The sequence below is a fragment of the Marasmius oreades genome, chromosome 7 (assembly GCF_018924745.1).
Source record: "Marasmius oreades isolate 03SP1 chromosome 7, whole genome shotgun sequence".
Classification (NCBI taxonomy): Eukaryota; Fungi; Basidiomycota; class Agaricomycetes; order Agaricales; family Marasmiaceae; genus Marasmius; species Marasmius oreades.
The window spans coordinates 118,376-129,236 of NC_057329.1; the positions used below are offsets into that span (position 1 = coordinate 118,376).

At 46.7% G+C, this 10,861-nt stretch overlaps 4 protein-coding genes across 5 annotated transcripts; 1 reads left to right on the forward strand and 3 right to left on the reverse strand.

Annotated features, from left to right (window-relative positions):
* Positions 1 to 195: 195 nt before the first annotated feature.
* E1B28_010741 (uncharacterized protein) lies at positions 196 to 2,463 on the reverse strand. The gene is made up of 9 exons (XM_043155718.1): positions 2,241 to 2,463; positions 2,094 to 2,184; positions 1,772 to 2,038; positions 1,513 to 1,702; positions 1,328 to 1,457; positions 1,070 to 1,271; positions 836 to 1,005; positions 650 to 786; positions 196 to 585 (listed from the first exon to the last, which is right to left on the reverse strand). The coding sequence occupies exons 1-9, from the start codon at positions 2,420 to 2,422 to the stop codon at positions 281 to 283; spliced, it is 1,674 nt and encodes a 557-aa protein (XP_043005500.1). The 5' UTR covers positions 2,423 to 2,463; the 3' UTR covers positions 196 to 280.
* Positions 2,464 to 2,707: 244 nt separating this feature from the next.
* E1B28_010742 (uncharacterized protein) lies at positions 2,708 to 3,106 on the reverse strand (the record flags this gene model as incomplete). Its single annotated transcript, XM_043155719.1, has 1 exon — positions 2,708 to 3,106. One exon carries the CDS (start codon positions 3,104 to 3,106, stop codon positions 2,708 to 2,710), a length of 399 nt encoding a protein of 132 aa, XP_043005501.1.
* A 492-nt stretch (positions 3,107 to 3,598) lies between these two features.
* E1B28_010743 (uncharacterized protein) lies at positions 3,599 to 5,400 on the forward strand (the record flags this gene model as incomplete). Its single annotated transcript, XM_043155720.1, has 2 exons — positions 3,599 to 5,006; positions 5,058 to 5,400. Exons 1-2 carry the CDS (start codon positions 3,721 to 3,723, stop codon positions 5,398 to 5,400), a joined length of 1,629 nt encoding a protein of 542 aa, XP_043005502.1. The 5' UTR covers positions 3,599 to 3,720.
* Positions 5,401 to 5,653: 253 nt separating this feature from the next.
* On the reverse strand, positions 5,654 to 9,386 carry E1B28_010744 (uncharacterized protein). 2 transcript variants are annotated; one of them, XM_043155721.1, is made up of 17 exons: positions 9,203 to 9,386; positions 9,016 to 9,152; positions 8,949 to 8,968; positions 8,775 to 8,893; positions 8,672 to 8,716; positions 8,482 to 8,617; positions 8,382 to 8,415; positions 8,091 to 8,326; positions 7,071 to 8,033; positions 6,928 to 7,013; positions 6,817 to 6,871; positions 6,653 to 6,755; positions 6,567 to 6,594; positions 6,402 to 6,510; positions 6,017 to 6,340; positions 5,897 to 5,950; positions 5,654 to 5,828 (listed from the first exon to the last, which is right to left on the reverse strand). In XM_043155721.1, exons 1-17 carry the CDS (start codon positions 9,234 to 9,236, stop codon positions 5,684 to 5,686), a joined length of 2,628 nt encoding a protein of 875 aa, XP_043005503.1. In that variant the 5' UTR covers positions 9,237 to 9,386; the 3' UTR covers positions 5,654 to 5,683. The 2 variants fall into 2 exon arrangements, with proteins under 2 accessions (XP_043005503.1, XP_043005504.1); XM_043155722.1 differs by having other exon boundaries at positions 8,775 to 8,968.
* Between the last annotated feature and the right edge of the window lie 1,475 nt (positions 9,387 to 10,861).

Sequence of the window (10,861 nt, forward strand, 5' to 3'; positions counted from 1 at the left end):
CTTTTATTTGATGATTTCCCATGCAAACCAAATGCGAGTGAGTATGTGTCTTATGTATCCAGTTGCCTCCCAAGTTCCACCGTTCAAATTGACTCACACTACATAGGTCCCATCCCGCGAGGTAAACCAAAGGCAAACTTCTCTCTCGAAGATCCACCGTTCGATAAGCGGGCACTTTACGCCGACCACGACTGATTTGTAGCCAAACGATTTATATCAATGTTACAAATATATTTACAGGCAAGAAGGAATCAACCATATCGGTACAGTAATTGTCATATTATATCTTGGAAAGATCCACCGAGAATGATTCGTCTCCAAAAGATCCTCCAGCAGACGCAGAGGAAAGGTTGATACACATCCCATAATCCTTCATGATCTTTCCTTCATCCAGGAGACGTTGAAGTTTAGGTTCGAATTCTAATGCGCGTTGGAAGCGGTACTTATACCCAGCTCTCGACATCACAGCACCCCATATCTTTTCGGCCACCGGGATTGCCAGACGGAGTCGTTTCAGGGTTTCGAGAACCAGACCAACAGCGGCTCCGCCTTCCAACATGTTTTCAACTGCAGCGGTGAGATAAACTTTGGAAACAAAACGTTCGGTAAGAAAACGCCTATAGTCCTGACAAAAAACGAAGGTACTTACCGGTGTGCCATTCGTCGTCCTCAGGAAACTCATCTGCGGCCTTCAAATAAGAAAAGCCTGCCCCTTGGAGAAGTGTCAAGCCTTCTTTTGAATCGGTTAGCTGACTCCCTCTCCTGCTGCAACAGAAAGCTTGATGACTAGTGAAGCTTGAGATGGAAGGGCAAATTAACTAGTTCGGAAACTCACGCATATGCATTTCCCCTTGCATGATAATAGTATGCGGCAGCAAATGCAGGATCGAGCTCACGGGTCGGCGGAGGACTGTTGTTGACGCTTTCGATCATGGATTTCGATTTCTCGTACAGTTCTTCCAATATCGACGCTTGTACATGAGGATCCTGTTCCGTGTCGTGAAGCTTGGGTGGAGGGAAAGTATGAGTATAGTGCAGTGTAAAGGAGAGTAATCGCTGTTTCACGAACCTCTCTAAGTGAGTCCATATATAACTTATCCACACCACGTTTGAACGTGTCCCGAAAGATGGCGCCACGATCCTTGAATGATACATGTTCCCATTCTTTCTGACCACGTTCCAAGACTTCAATCGCACGGCCAAGATATTGAACCTCAGTGGTAAAATTTCTCAAAAGCTTTCCTTCCACGAAAGCATACAGAATGAAGGCGCTAACAGGTGACGAGGTCAATACGCCGACCTCTAGATAGTGAGAAGGGCAACTCACCGAATCGTTACACTAAGCGCAGGTCGGACTTTGTCCCAGCCTTCCTTCGCCAATCGAGCATTTGCCTCCGATATAATCTGTGCAGGTCCAGCGTCTTTCCACCCACCGTGGACCATCACCTCCGCGTTAACTGGCCATGAATAAACGGTCAGTTTGGAAAAGTCTTAAAACAATGAACTACTAACGTTGCTCGTTGAGCTGAGAAATCCATTCAGATTTTGCGAGATGGAATACGCGTGGATCGGTCATGATCGCGTTCGAAAGTGGCTCGAGGGCTCGAAGCTGCACTGTGGTCTGCTCTCCATCATTCACCATACTGTCCATCTTCATATTGCCTTGTTCGAGATAGGTATAGGCACTTGCTATTACCCATGCCTATCGAGTGGGTAAGTCCTTTGAATTATATTCCGCATGTTTTGGAAGAATGTAACGTAGTGGACTCACGCTGCTTTCGAAGTTTTTCTCTCGTTCAAGTCGAGGGATCAATCCGAATGCAATATTCCATGGTGCTTCGCACTCTTTGACGACCACAGGGTTCTCGAACTGGTTGTTTAAATCAGCCTTTGCCCTTTTCAAAGCCTCCTCCGCGTCGGCGAGGCCACGTTCGTATTGTCCTTTCTGTTTGAGCTCGTCATCGGTGAGATCGGTTCTTTGAAGAGCGTTGACGGCTTTTTGCCATGCGCTTTTGCTCTCCGATGGTTGCTTTAACATCTGAAGAAGAGGCCGATCGTCAAGTTACGACTCAACAGAAGTCACGGATACCCACGTCTTTCGCAGTGGCTAGCCTTGCCCACGCTTTCGCATATGTCGGATTCAGCTCTGTAGCCTTGATGGCGTCGGTGGCTGCGTCAAGAAATCTACAAGAAGATAATGTCCGATTAGGCAGCACTTTTCACTCCTAAACTGTGCCTACTTCCTCTGGTTAAGACGACATGCTGAACGGTTGGCATAAAGAACTGCGTTCAGGTCCTTGTCGTCGACTTCGAGGGAGATAGCTTCGCTGTACTTCGCACTTGCAGCTTTGTATTCTTTCTTGACGAATGAAGCGTTGGCCGTATCTTTCAACTGTTGGGCGCGAGTCAACTTCTGAGCCATGCGGGTGGGCGAAATATGATGATGAAAGAACGAGTCAAGGGGAGAACAGACGATGTCCTCATAAATAGGCTTCAGTTACACGTAATGAATGATGCAGGGTCCTATACAATGTACGGCCCTTGTTGTTGGTTTCCGACGTGGAGCATTTGATGATTCTTCCTTGAATCCTTTGGCAGAGATAAAGGAGCGGAAAACGTGTCCCAATTTCATTTCACAATGAAATATTACAGGGAGCAAACGATATCATGCAAGTACAAAGGCTCTAAATCAACATAAAGGCCGGAACTACCTGAAAGAACACCGATAGAAATCGATCTTGAGGGACCCTGGAGGTTGAGCGGGTTGTATGTTACTCGAGAAGGTTGAACCCGGATGGCGGTTCGTTGTGGTATAAAGAAACTGAGAATCACTATGATGGTCGTATCGGAAAAACACCAAGCGATGCCAGTCTTGTGTATATATCGTCTGAGATGATCTTCTATCCTCAACGCAAGTTTGGACTTCGAACCGCCATCGAATGTACGATATTCGACTCGAGGCTTTGAATCTTGCTTTGAGCCCCTTGTAACCGGCAGCTTGTGGAAGTCGATGCGTGGGAGGTGGCCAGGAATTCGAATGAGCCCGCCATATCGTGCTCCTGTTGCTCCAATGATTGAGACAGTCGTGGTACGATGGAACCAACATGTTTCCTCAAAAGTTCAGTTGCTTCTAATGTTGCCATATTACGCGGTAAATTCTACCAAACATGGGCGTTAATCTAGTTGATATAATTGAACAGAAAGAAAGAAGGGGAACCGGCAAAGTGAAGCTAATAGAAAGGTCTTGAAAGCAAGAACACCGGTGAACATACGATATTCTCAAGCCATTCCCCTCTACGCCGTTCTCAATTCCTTCACTGTCTCTGTATCAAACATGAATGGCGCCATTTTTGAATGAAGCAAATGGGCTAAGCGTTTGGCTTTCTAAGGACCATGATTATGAAGCTGGCAGAGTGAATAGAGCTGAGCCGTAACTTCGTGCTGAACACATCGGATGCTGAAGTAGGGAATAAATCGCAGGAGCGCCGCTGCCTAATCGTCGAGTTTTACGCCAACATTTTGACAAATTTTAGCATAAATTCAACGTAAATGTCCAGATTTTGCATAAATTTTCAACTAGCATGCAAAACCCCTAATCTTTCGAACACAGTGACTCACATCATTTTTTTTGAATTTTCCAGGCATCCTCTTATCCTTCTTCCAACCTTCTTCTCATCTCCAAGTCTCAAGAGATATCTTCTGACTCTTATAAATATTCGAATGAGCTGCAACGTGCAATCCTTCAACGCGGAACTAGGGCCGACAGGACGAGTCTTCACACCTTCTGTCAGCGCCATGGAGCGAGCTTCACTATTGGAATCGCTATTTTGGCAAAGAAAATTTCCACCTCCCAGCCCAAATATCATAAGTCAGCATCTTCCGGAACTTGAAGGCGAAATCGCAAGGCATGATGCGGAAATTCAGAGGTTGAAGGCACAACTTTCAACAGCGGAAAGCAGTAACGAACGACTGAAGAAAGCTGTGGAAATGGGAAAATCAGTGCTTTCTCCCATTCACCGAATGCTCCCGGAACTTTTGACACAAATCTTTTCGTACCTTCGAGAAGAGATTGACGTGATTCCTAGTACTGGGAGACTGCAGCCTATGCCTGTGACAGTTTCGATGGTATGTGCGCAGTGGAGAGAGGTTGCGCTCTCGATCTCGAGTCTATGGACTTGGATGAAGTTGGATTTCCAGGAAGGACTTACTGATGAAAGGATACACCAGCGGGTGGAGTTTTACTTGAACCGTGCCCGTACCTCTCCATTGAAACTTACTTTTCGAGGTTGGCCCCCTAGGTCTGAGCCTGTAGGTTTCCGCCACAGCATGGCATTCACCGCTCTATGCCAGTGCTCTCCTCAATGGACCAGCGTCACCTTTGAAGATACCCGTTCTTTATCATTCTTCCAGATCCCTGCCTTTCAGCTCGTGAAAGGGCGTCTTCCTAATCTTCGCGCTTTCCATATCGAATATCATCGTAGCGACTTCGGCAATGTGGATAGCCTCAGTCAAAATGAATCCCTTCAGTCTCTCTCGCTCGAAATGGATAGTGATCGTTCGGGCGTCGGGTCAGTGCTTCCATGGCATCAGCTCCAAACCTTATCTGTCGACGTATCACCCCAACATCCTTTCGCTCTTAATATCTTCTCCATGTGTCCCAACCTCCAATCCCTCGAGCTGCGCATGTTACCCTATCCATTCGAACCGAGAGGCTTCACCGCCGGTTTAACCTTGAACATATCTTCCCTATCCCTATACCTTGGACACACCCCAGATACCGTCTTTTCTCGTCTCTCGCTTCCTAATCTATCCTCACTTCAGATCCACTTCGACTGGGGATACATGAACACAACACCTCTTTTGCAATATTTAACTAGATCATCCCCTCCAATCACTTCCTTTTGCGCACATAATTGGCGTTATCCCGGGACACCTGCCTTCGTGGGACGCATCTTCCCTCTTCTTGAACTCATGCCGAAGTTGGAATCGCTCCAACTTGATGAAACGTTTGATCCTCTTTTTCGGTGCAGATACCCAGATAAAGATAAAGATAATAGGACTAGTACCACTACCACCAAATTTCTCAATGGCCTGGTCATTCACCGCACCGCCAGTGGCGTCGCGAACCACGCTCTTCCGTTATTACCCAACCTCAGGCACCTTTCACTCTGCTTTCATGCCCAAGAACTAGACGGCGAAGCACTCTATAGAGCTGTATCCTCGAGATGGATACCTGAACCTGTAACAACTACATGGGACGTCGTCTCGATTCGCTCACTGGAGATAATATTCCTCGATGACGTCGAGCATGTTTCGAACTTTCCAGGCGGTCTCACGTGGGTGAAGGATTTACAGGACGAAGGATTAAACGTTTCCATACGCCACCGGTTGTTCAAATAACAATGACAGTCACTCACCTCTTGTTTTCTTGAATATCTCATTTTGTTTGTGCTTTTCTGAAATTCCTTTTTGCTTGGTCAATCAATATTACTAGGCATCCAGGTACTTACGTAGATAGAAATTTTGGTCGCTAGATTCGATTTAGATGATTTGCCAGGACGAGACAACATCGTAAACTAAAACTAAAGGGTCTTCTACTCGACTTGCAAACTATGGTCAAAATTAAATCCTAATCTGACTATGGCACCTCTGAATCTAGCTGGAAATTTTCGTTTGGTTCCTACTATTCCCTCCCCTCCGCCGACCACCCAGGATTACTCTTCCTAATATTCAAAATCCCTCCCTGGAACACACCGTCAACTCTCAACCGAACCTGTGGCGAGATCGTCACGTTCGGTGTCATCGCCCAAACAACCACGGCGAGAGTACTAAGTATGACAACAACGGGGTCAGTAGCTATCCACCAAGATGCGTAACAGAATAGAACAACACCTACTTCGCCCCTTGATAGTCCAAGATTCCCTCATGCACCGGGAACCTCACCTGTGGCCTATAAAAAAAACCACAGGGTCAGTCCAAGTGTAAACTTGATCAATCACATAAATGGCAAACATACCCCAAGTTCCCAATAACCTTCCCCATCATCCATCCATTCACAAAAAAGATTGCCCGATATGGTTTATACTCCTCCGTACCCACACTCCGATTCTGAAAATAATCCAAATCCTCAAAGTTGATTGACATGGGTATATCGAAACCGGTAGGGATGTCCAAGTCAAACGTTGTAACGAAAAACCCAACTCCTGCTTTCAAATCCGGTAGCCCGGAAGAAATGTTTCGGGTTCGCCACGATGAGGTATCAAAGTTGGGTAGATGCCAGCCTTTGCGTTCGCCAAAGAAGCCACCCTCGTTCATGACTCCTCTATGTTTGTCCGGGAAACTAGGGGAGGGGGAAGTTGGATTAGCGTCGGGGGAAGATATCAGGGAGCGCGAGCATTTACTTCTTGTACCCTCCGACTTTTCCTTGTACTCGCCACTCGCTAAAGTTGCCGCTTGGGTTAAGTTGAAAGCCTCGGATTCCACGAGGGCTTTTCATCTGGTCCTGTGTATCTTTTTCAGCGCGGATAGTTAGTTTCGAACTTGAAACAGGAGTAGAATCTATTTACACCAGTTCTCATTCAACCCCATGTTATCCTATCGAAGGATCTCGTTAGGAATGCAATATGGGCGAGGGGTAAACCCTGAGTCATACCTGAAGCACCGTTATAACGTTGTCCTGCCCCTTTTTCAACGCATCCTCAGGAAACACAAACAGCTGATCGGTTTCGTTGACATTGTTAGCGCTGTTTGACGAGCTGTTCCAGTTCCGAGTCAGTTACGGTAGTACGGTTTAGCAGAAGAAAGCAGAGTACAAACTTTCCGAACGAGGTATTCAGGAATACGCTATTCAACCATACACTTGCTGCGAAGCCTGAGGGAAATCAAGAAGGTCAATTTCGAGAGGTGGAGCAGCAAGTCGAGACGTACCCTGTCCACCATTAATTGACAAATTCACACTCTTCTCCACGCCAGTCTCGTTGAAATGACCTCTCCAAACTACAGCTCCTTCACAACTGCATATAATCACGTAAAGACTCGAGAATTAACAAACCGATGGAAAAGCCACTCACAATCCATAATCACACCCATAAAGTACCCTCCCATCCCCATACCACATTGGGAACAGTACATTCGTACTCGTATGGTTCGCTACCACCCACTGCGAATCATCCCAATCCTCACGGATCTCCGGGAGCGAATCAGCATACTTCCACTCATTAGCGCTCAGATCCGGTATACCCTCGATAAAGCTTGTGGCATTCCCCGTAGCAAAACCATCCTCAGGAAGACCTGCAATCCTACACGCAGACTCCACGAAGGAACCCTCAAAATCGAGAGGTTTTCCATTCCAACTGGCCTTGGTAACACTCTGCGGAGCGATAATCGTTAGAGTTTTTCTTCCCTCCGGGCCACGGTTGCCTTCAACCGAAGCTGAGGGTCGGTGGGTGACATCAAAGTCCCCGGTCAACTCTAGTAACCCTTTGGTAATCTTAGCTGTTCGTACGAGGTACGGTCCACCGACGAGGACCGTCTCGTTCGTTCCGATCGACCAAAAGTTCCCGTGTGGGTCGTTAGGGTCGGCAATAGCAGGAGACCAAAACGTTCCCGCAGTTTTGGTATCGGCGAAAAGAACGAGCCGTTCACGGGAAGAATGAACGGTATGGAGACCTTTAATTCCTTTGGCGAATGTAATGATCGATATGGATCCAGACGAAGACAAGCTGGACTGTTGGATCTTGATCAAAGGTGTGGTGAGATTCGTAACGGTGGGAGAACCGTTCAAGTTCAGGGCTGCCTCGTGTTCCTGTTCCGAATCGCCGTATAGGAAAAGGACGTCCCTCCCGTCGATAGTCCCAGCAAACAAAACGGATGCGGTTGAATATAAAGCTCTCGAGGTACCAAAGAGGTAATCGGTGACAATGACCTTGCTCTCCCGACCATTGAGAGTGATAGCAGGAGCGATTTGTGGTATTTGCATCTTTCGATCACCGGAGAGGGATGAAGTTACGGTAAGTTTGAATCGGGAAACGGCACTGTGAGCGATAGAAAGTCAGAATTCTCACAGCAAAAGGAGAGTTTGAAAGCCTTACGTAGAAGTCGAGTCCTTCTGCCTCACAATCCAGAAACCCGCTTCAGTGTCAGGATTTCTCAATAACGTAACGAAAGTGAGGGAAGTGTTGCCCACGGTCGAGATTGACCCAAGTAAGTCTGGCTCAGTAGAGTTTGCCACGACGTCCGTCTTGTAAAATTCGGGAGAACTGCGGAGGAAGAGCCCCTGGAGTTTGAGTTCAGTGTATTTAGTACCTAGTGTTCGTGGTTCTGAGATCTAAATAACGGCCATAATCAGAAACCTGGACATCAAGAGATCTGAAGACACACACAGCTGCTCCCCAATCATACGATGTGTAGACACCGCTGACATACATAAAATAATTAGAAAAAAAGGAATCTGGTACACCACGGCCTTTCGATAATACTTACTGGTACGGAATATTCCCCCAAGACGTACCCCCGTAGAGCGGATAGTAATTCAAAAGTTTGACGTTGTCCGCCCAAAGTTGTCGGTGAAAAACAGACTCAAAGGCGGGTCCGGTGAGAGCGTAGCAACCGGTGTAATCTGAAAAAAAACACTTCGAACGAGATCGTGGTTGTATGAAGGGCATCGACATACCGGGGGTATTCGGTCCCCATGCTTGCGGTGACCCCCCTTGGTACTCTATTTGAAAGGGGAATGCTCGGAACGTTGAGAAAAGAAAAAGCGGGAGGAGAGGTACCAGGGATGTAGAGCGGCTGCCACGAGTTGACTTCCAAGTGGTATTCGTGATAGTTCTCGGGAACAGGCTTCCATATGTCCGGGTGTGCACAGTCGTAACGGTTGGGGTAGGCGTCGAATCTTCCGAGCAGATGGGTCCCATTGAACTGAACGAGAAGGATGATATAGAACCCACCCATATAGATCGACAGCTCCCTGTAAGAAATTTAGTTCGATGAAAGCTGACGCACAAAAGCACCCACCGTCCCGTTGATAAAACTTCTCCCCATTCCAGGATCATTATATGTCAAGGGAAGATCCAATCCAGTATCCTTGTTCCTATATATTGCTTCAAGGTCTTCAAAATACCCAGCTCCTGGGTCTTGGCCGTATTCGTTGTCTATATCACAACTTGAGGAATGAAAAGGAAAGCGAACAAGATAAACTCACCAACTTGAATCGCAATAATCGGACCTCCATTCATAATCTGATACGGTACGGCCTCCCTAACAATCCCCTCAATATACGGAGTCCAAGCTTCGCGATAATCTGAGTCGTTTGAACGAAGATGCCCAGCAATTTCCGTCGTCACCCAGTGTGCGAGTCCTCCTGCTGAAGTTTCGGCGTTGATATACTAGACAAGAGCTACCATAAACAATCGTAGACACCGGAGAGCGAGCGATAGCTTACAGGACCTAAAGGGCGGTGCATAAGCATCCAAGGATTCAGCAAGATGACCTTTTGACTGACCTGGCCTCAGAACTACCCATATCCCAGCCTCCTTTGCAGCTTCAAAAAGAGGTTTCAGCGCTCGATATCCATCAAAATCTACCACACCCCTTGAAGGGTTGATAGAACCCATGTGGGAGTACAAGCTGAGCGCATTTAACCCTGCTGCTTTGAACTTTTGAAGAATGTCGGGCCATAAATCGGGGACTGGGAGACGGTAGGTCATAAACTCTCCGGAACTTGGAAACGCAATGGTAAAGTGTAAGAGTGAGTTTTCGCAAGAAACCACGAAAAGAAATCTGTAGAAACATACTGAAGAAAGACCCTCTGCCCTTTGATCATCAAACTGTACGAATCAAACTGAACTTGGTCAGTCCATGTTTGAGGAAGCCCTGGTTCGCGTTTCTCAAAGTGATAGGCATTCGCAGAGGAGAGTAGGGCGAAGATGGCCGCAGTAACGAATCTGCTCGTAAACCCCTTCATGGTTCCGAACGAAAGCGAGAATTTCAGCGAGAATCATCCAACGTACGGACCACACTTTATATTATTTTCTCCTTCACGCGATGTCTTTTTCCTCTCCCTTCAAGTCTCATGATCGTGGTTTGACGGTCCGGAAATCGAAGTGACTTGGCATCTTTGGCGTTTTCGTGATGAACATGTGGAGGCGTTGAAAAGGTATTTATATGATGCATAAGCATTTACCTTGAGTGCTGGCAGTAAAGAAAAGGTTGAACCATGTCTGAATGGTGTCTTGCCGATTGAAGTTTGAGAACGAAGTCCAAACACCACGGGCAGGCCAGGATATCGCCTGCCAAACATTAAACAGGATATTTTACCGGAAAGTTTATCAAATATTATGGAAATATTGGTCCAAATTTAGTGCCTGTTTGGTCCTTATATGGAGAGAAAAATCTGCCCTGTTTCTCGCCTAATCTCTTTCCTTTTCGAGGCCAAAAACCACCAATGATTAGATCAAAACAGTGACGCAATTTTGGGCCAAACTTCTGGGGAATCTAAGCCCATAAATGGAATGAATCTGGGCCCAGATCACCTTCATGTTTGTGGCCAAATACCTGCCATATTTGGGTGTCCTTTCGCAATACCCGACAAAAGGGCGAGGTGCGTGAGAGTTTCGGGGCAGTGTCGGACGAGAAGATCCAGGAAAAAGGACGAGGAAAAGGGGACGTCGACAAATGGTCAAGTTCCATGTTATACTGATACATATAGATCCAATAAACACGGTAGATGATAGGTAAGGAGTCAGGAACACAAATACATATAGGCCACAACTATTGAAAGCAACGGGGTGCAAGGCTGTCAGCCTATAAGCACAGTGGATGACTTACTTTACAGGACTTGAGATGATAACTTGTTAGAGTT

Bases quoted from the DNA above. Each gene is read 5' to 3' on its own strand.
- E1B28_010741 (XM_043155718.1), bottom strand. From the start codon at position 2,422: ATGGCTCAGAAGTTGACTCGCGCCCAACAGTTGAAAGATACGGCCAAC. The intron at 787-835 runs GTGAGTTTCCGA...AAGCTTCACTAG, and splicing joins GCAAGGGGAAATGCATATGC to TCATCAAGCTTTCTGTTGCA. The intron at 586-649 runs GTAAGTACCTTC...TTGTTTCCAAAG, and splicing joins GGACGACGAATGGCACACCG to TTTATCTCACCGCTGCAGTT.
- E1B28_010744 (XM_043155721.1), bottom strand. From the start codon at position 9,236: ATGAATGGAGGTCCGATTATTGCGATTCAAGTTG. The intron at 8,894-8,948 runs GTGGGTTCTATA...TCTGCTCGGAAG, and splicing joins GGAGCTGTCGATCTATATGG to ATTCGACGCCTACCCCAACC. The intron at 6,872-6,927 runs GTACGTCTCGAC...GATTTCCCTCAG, and splicing joins GTCAATTAATGGTGGACAGG to GCTTCGCAGCAAGTGTATGG.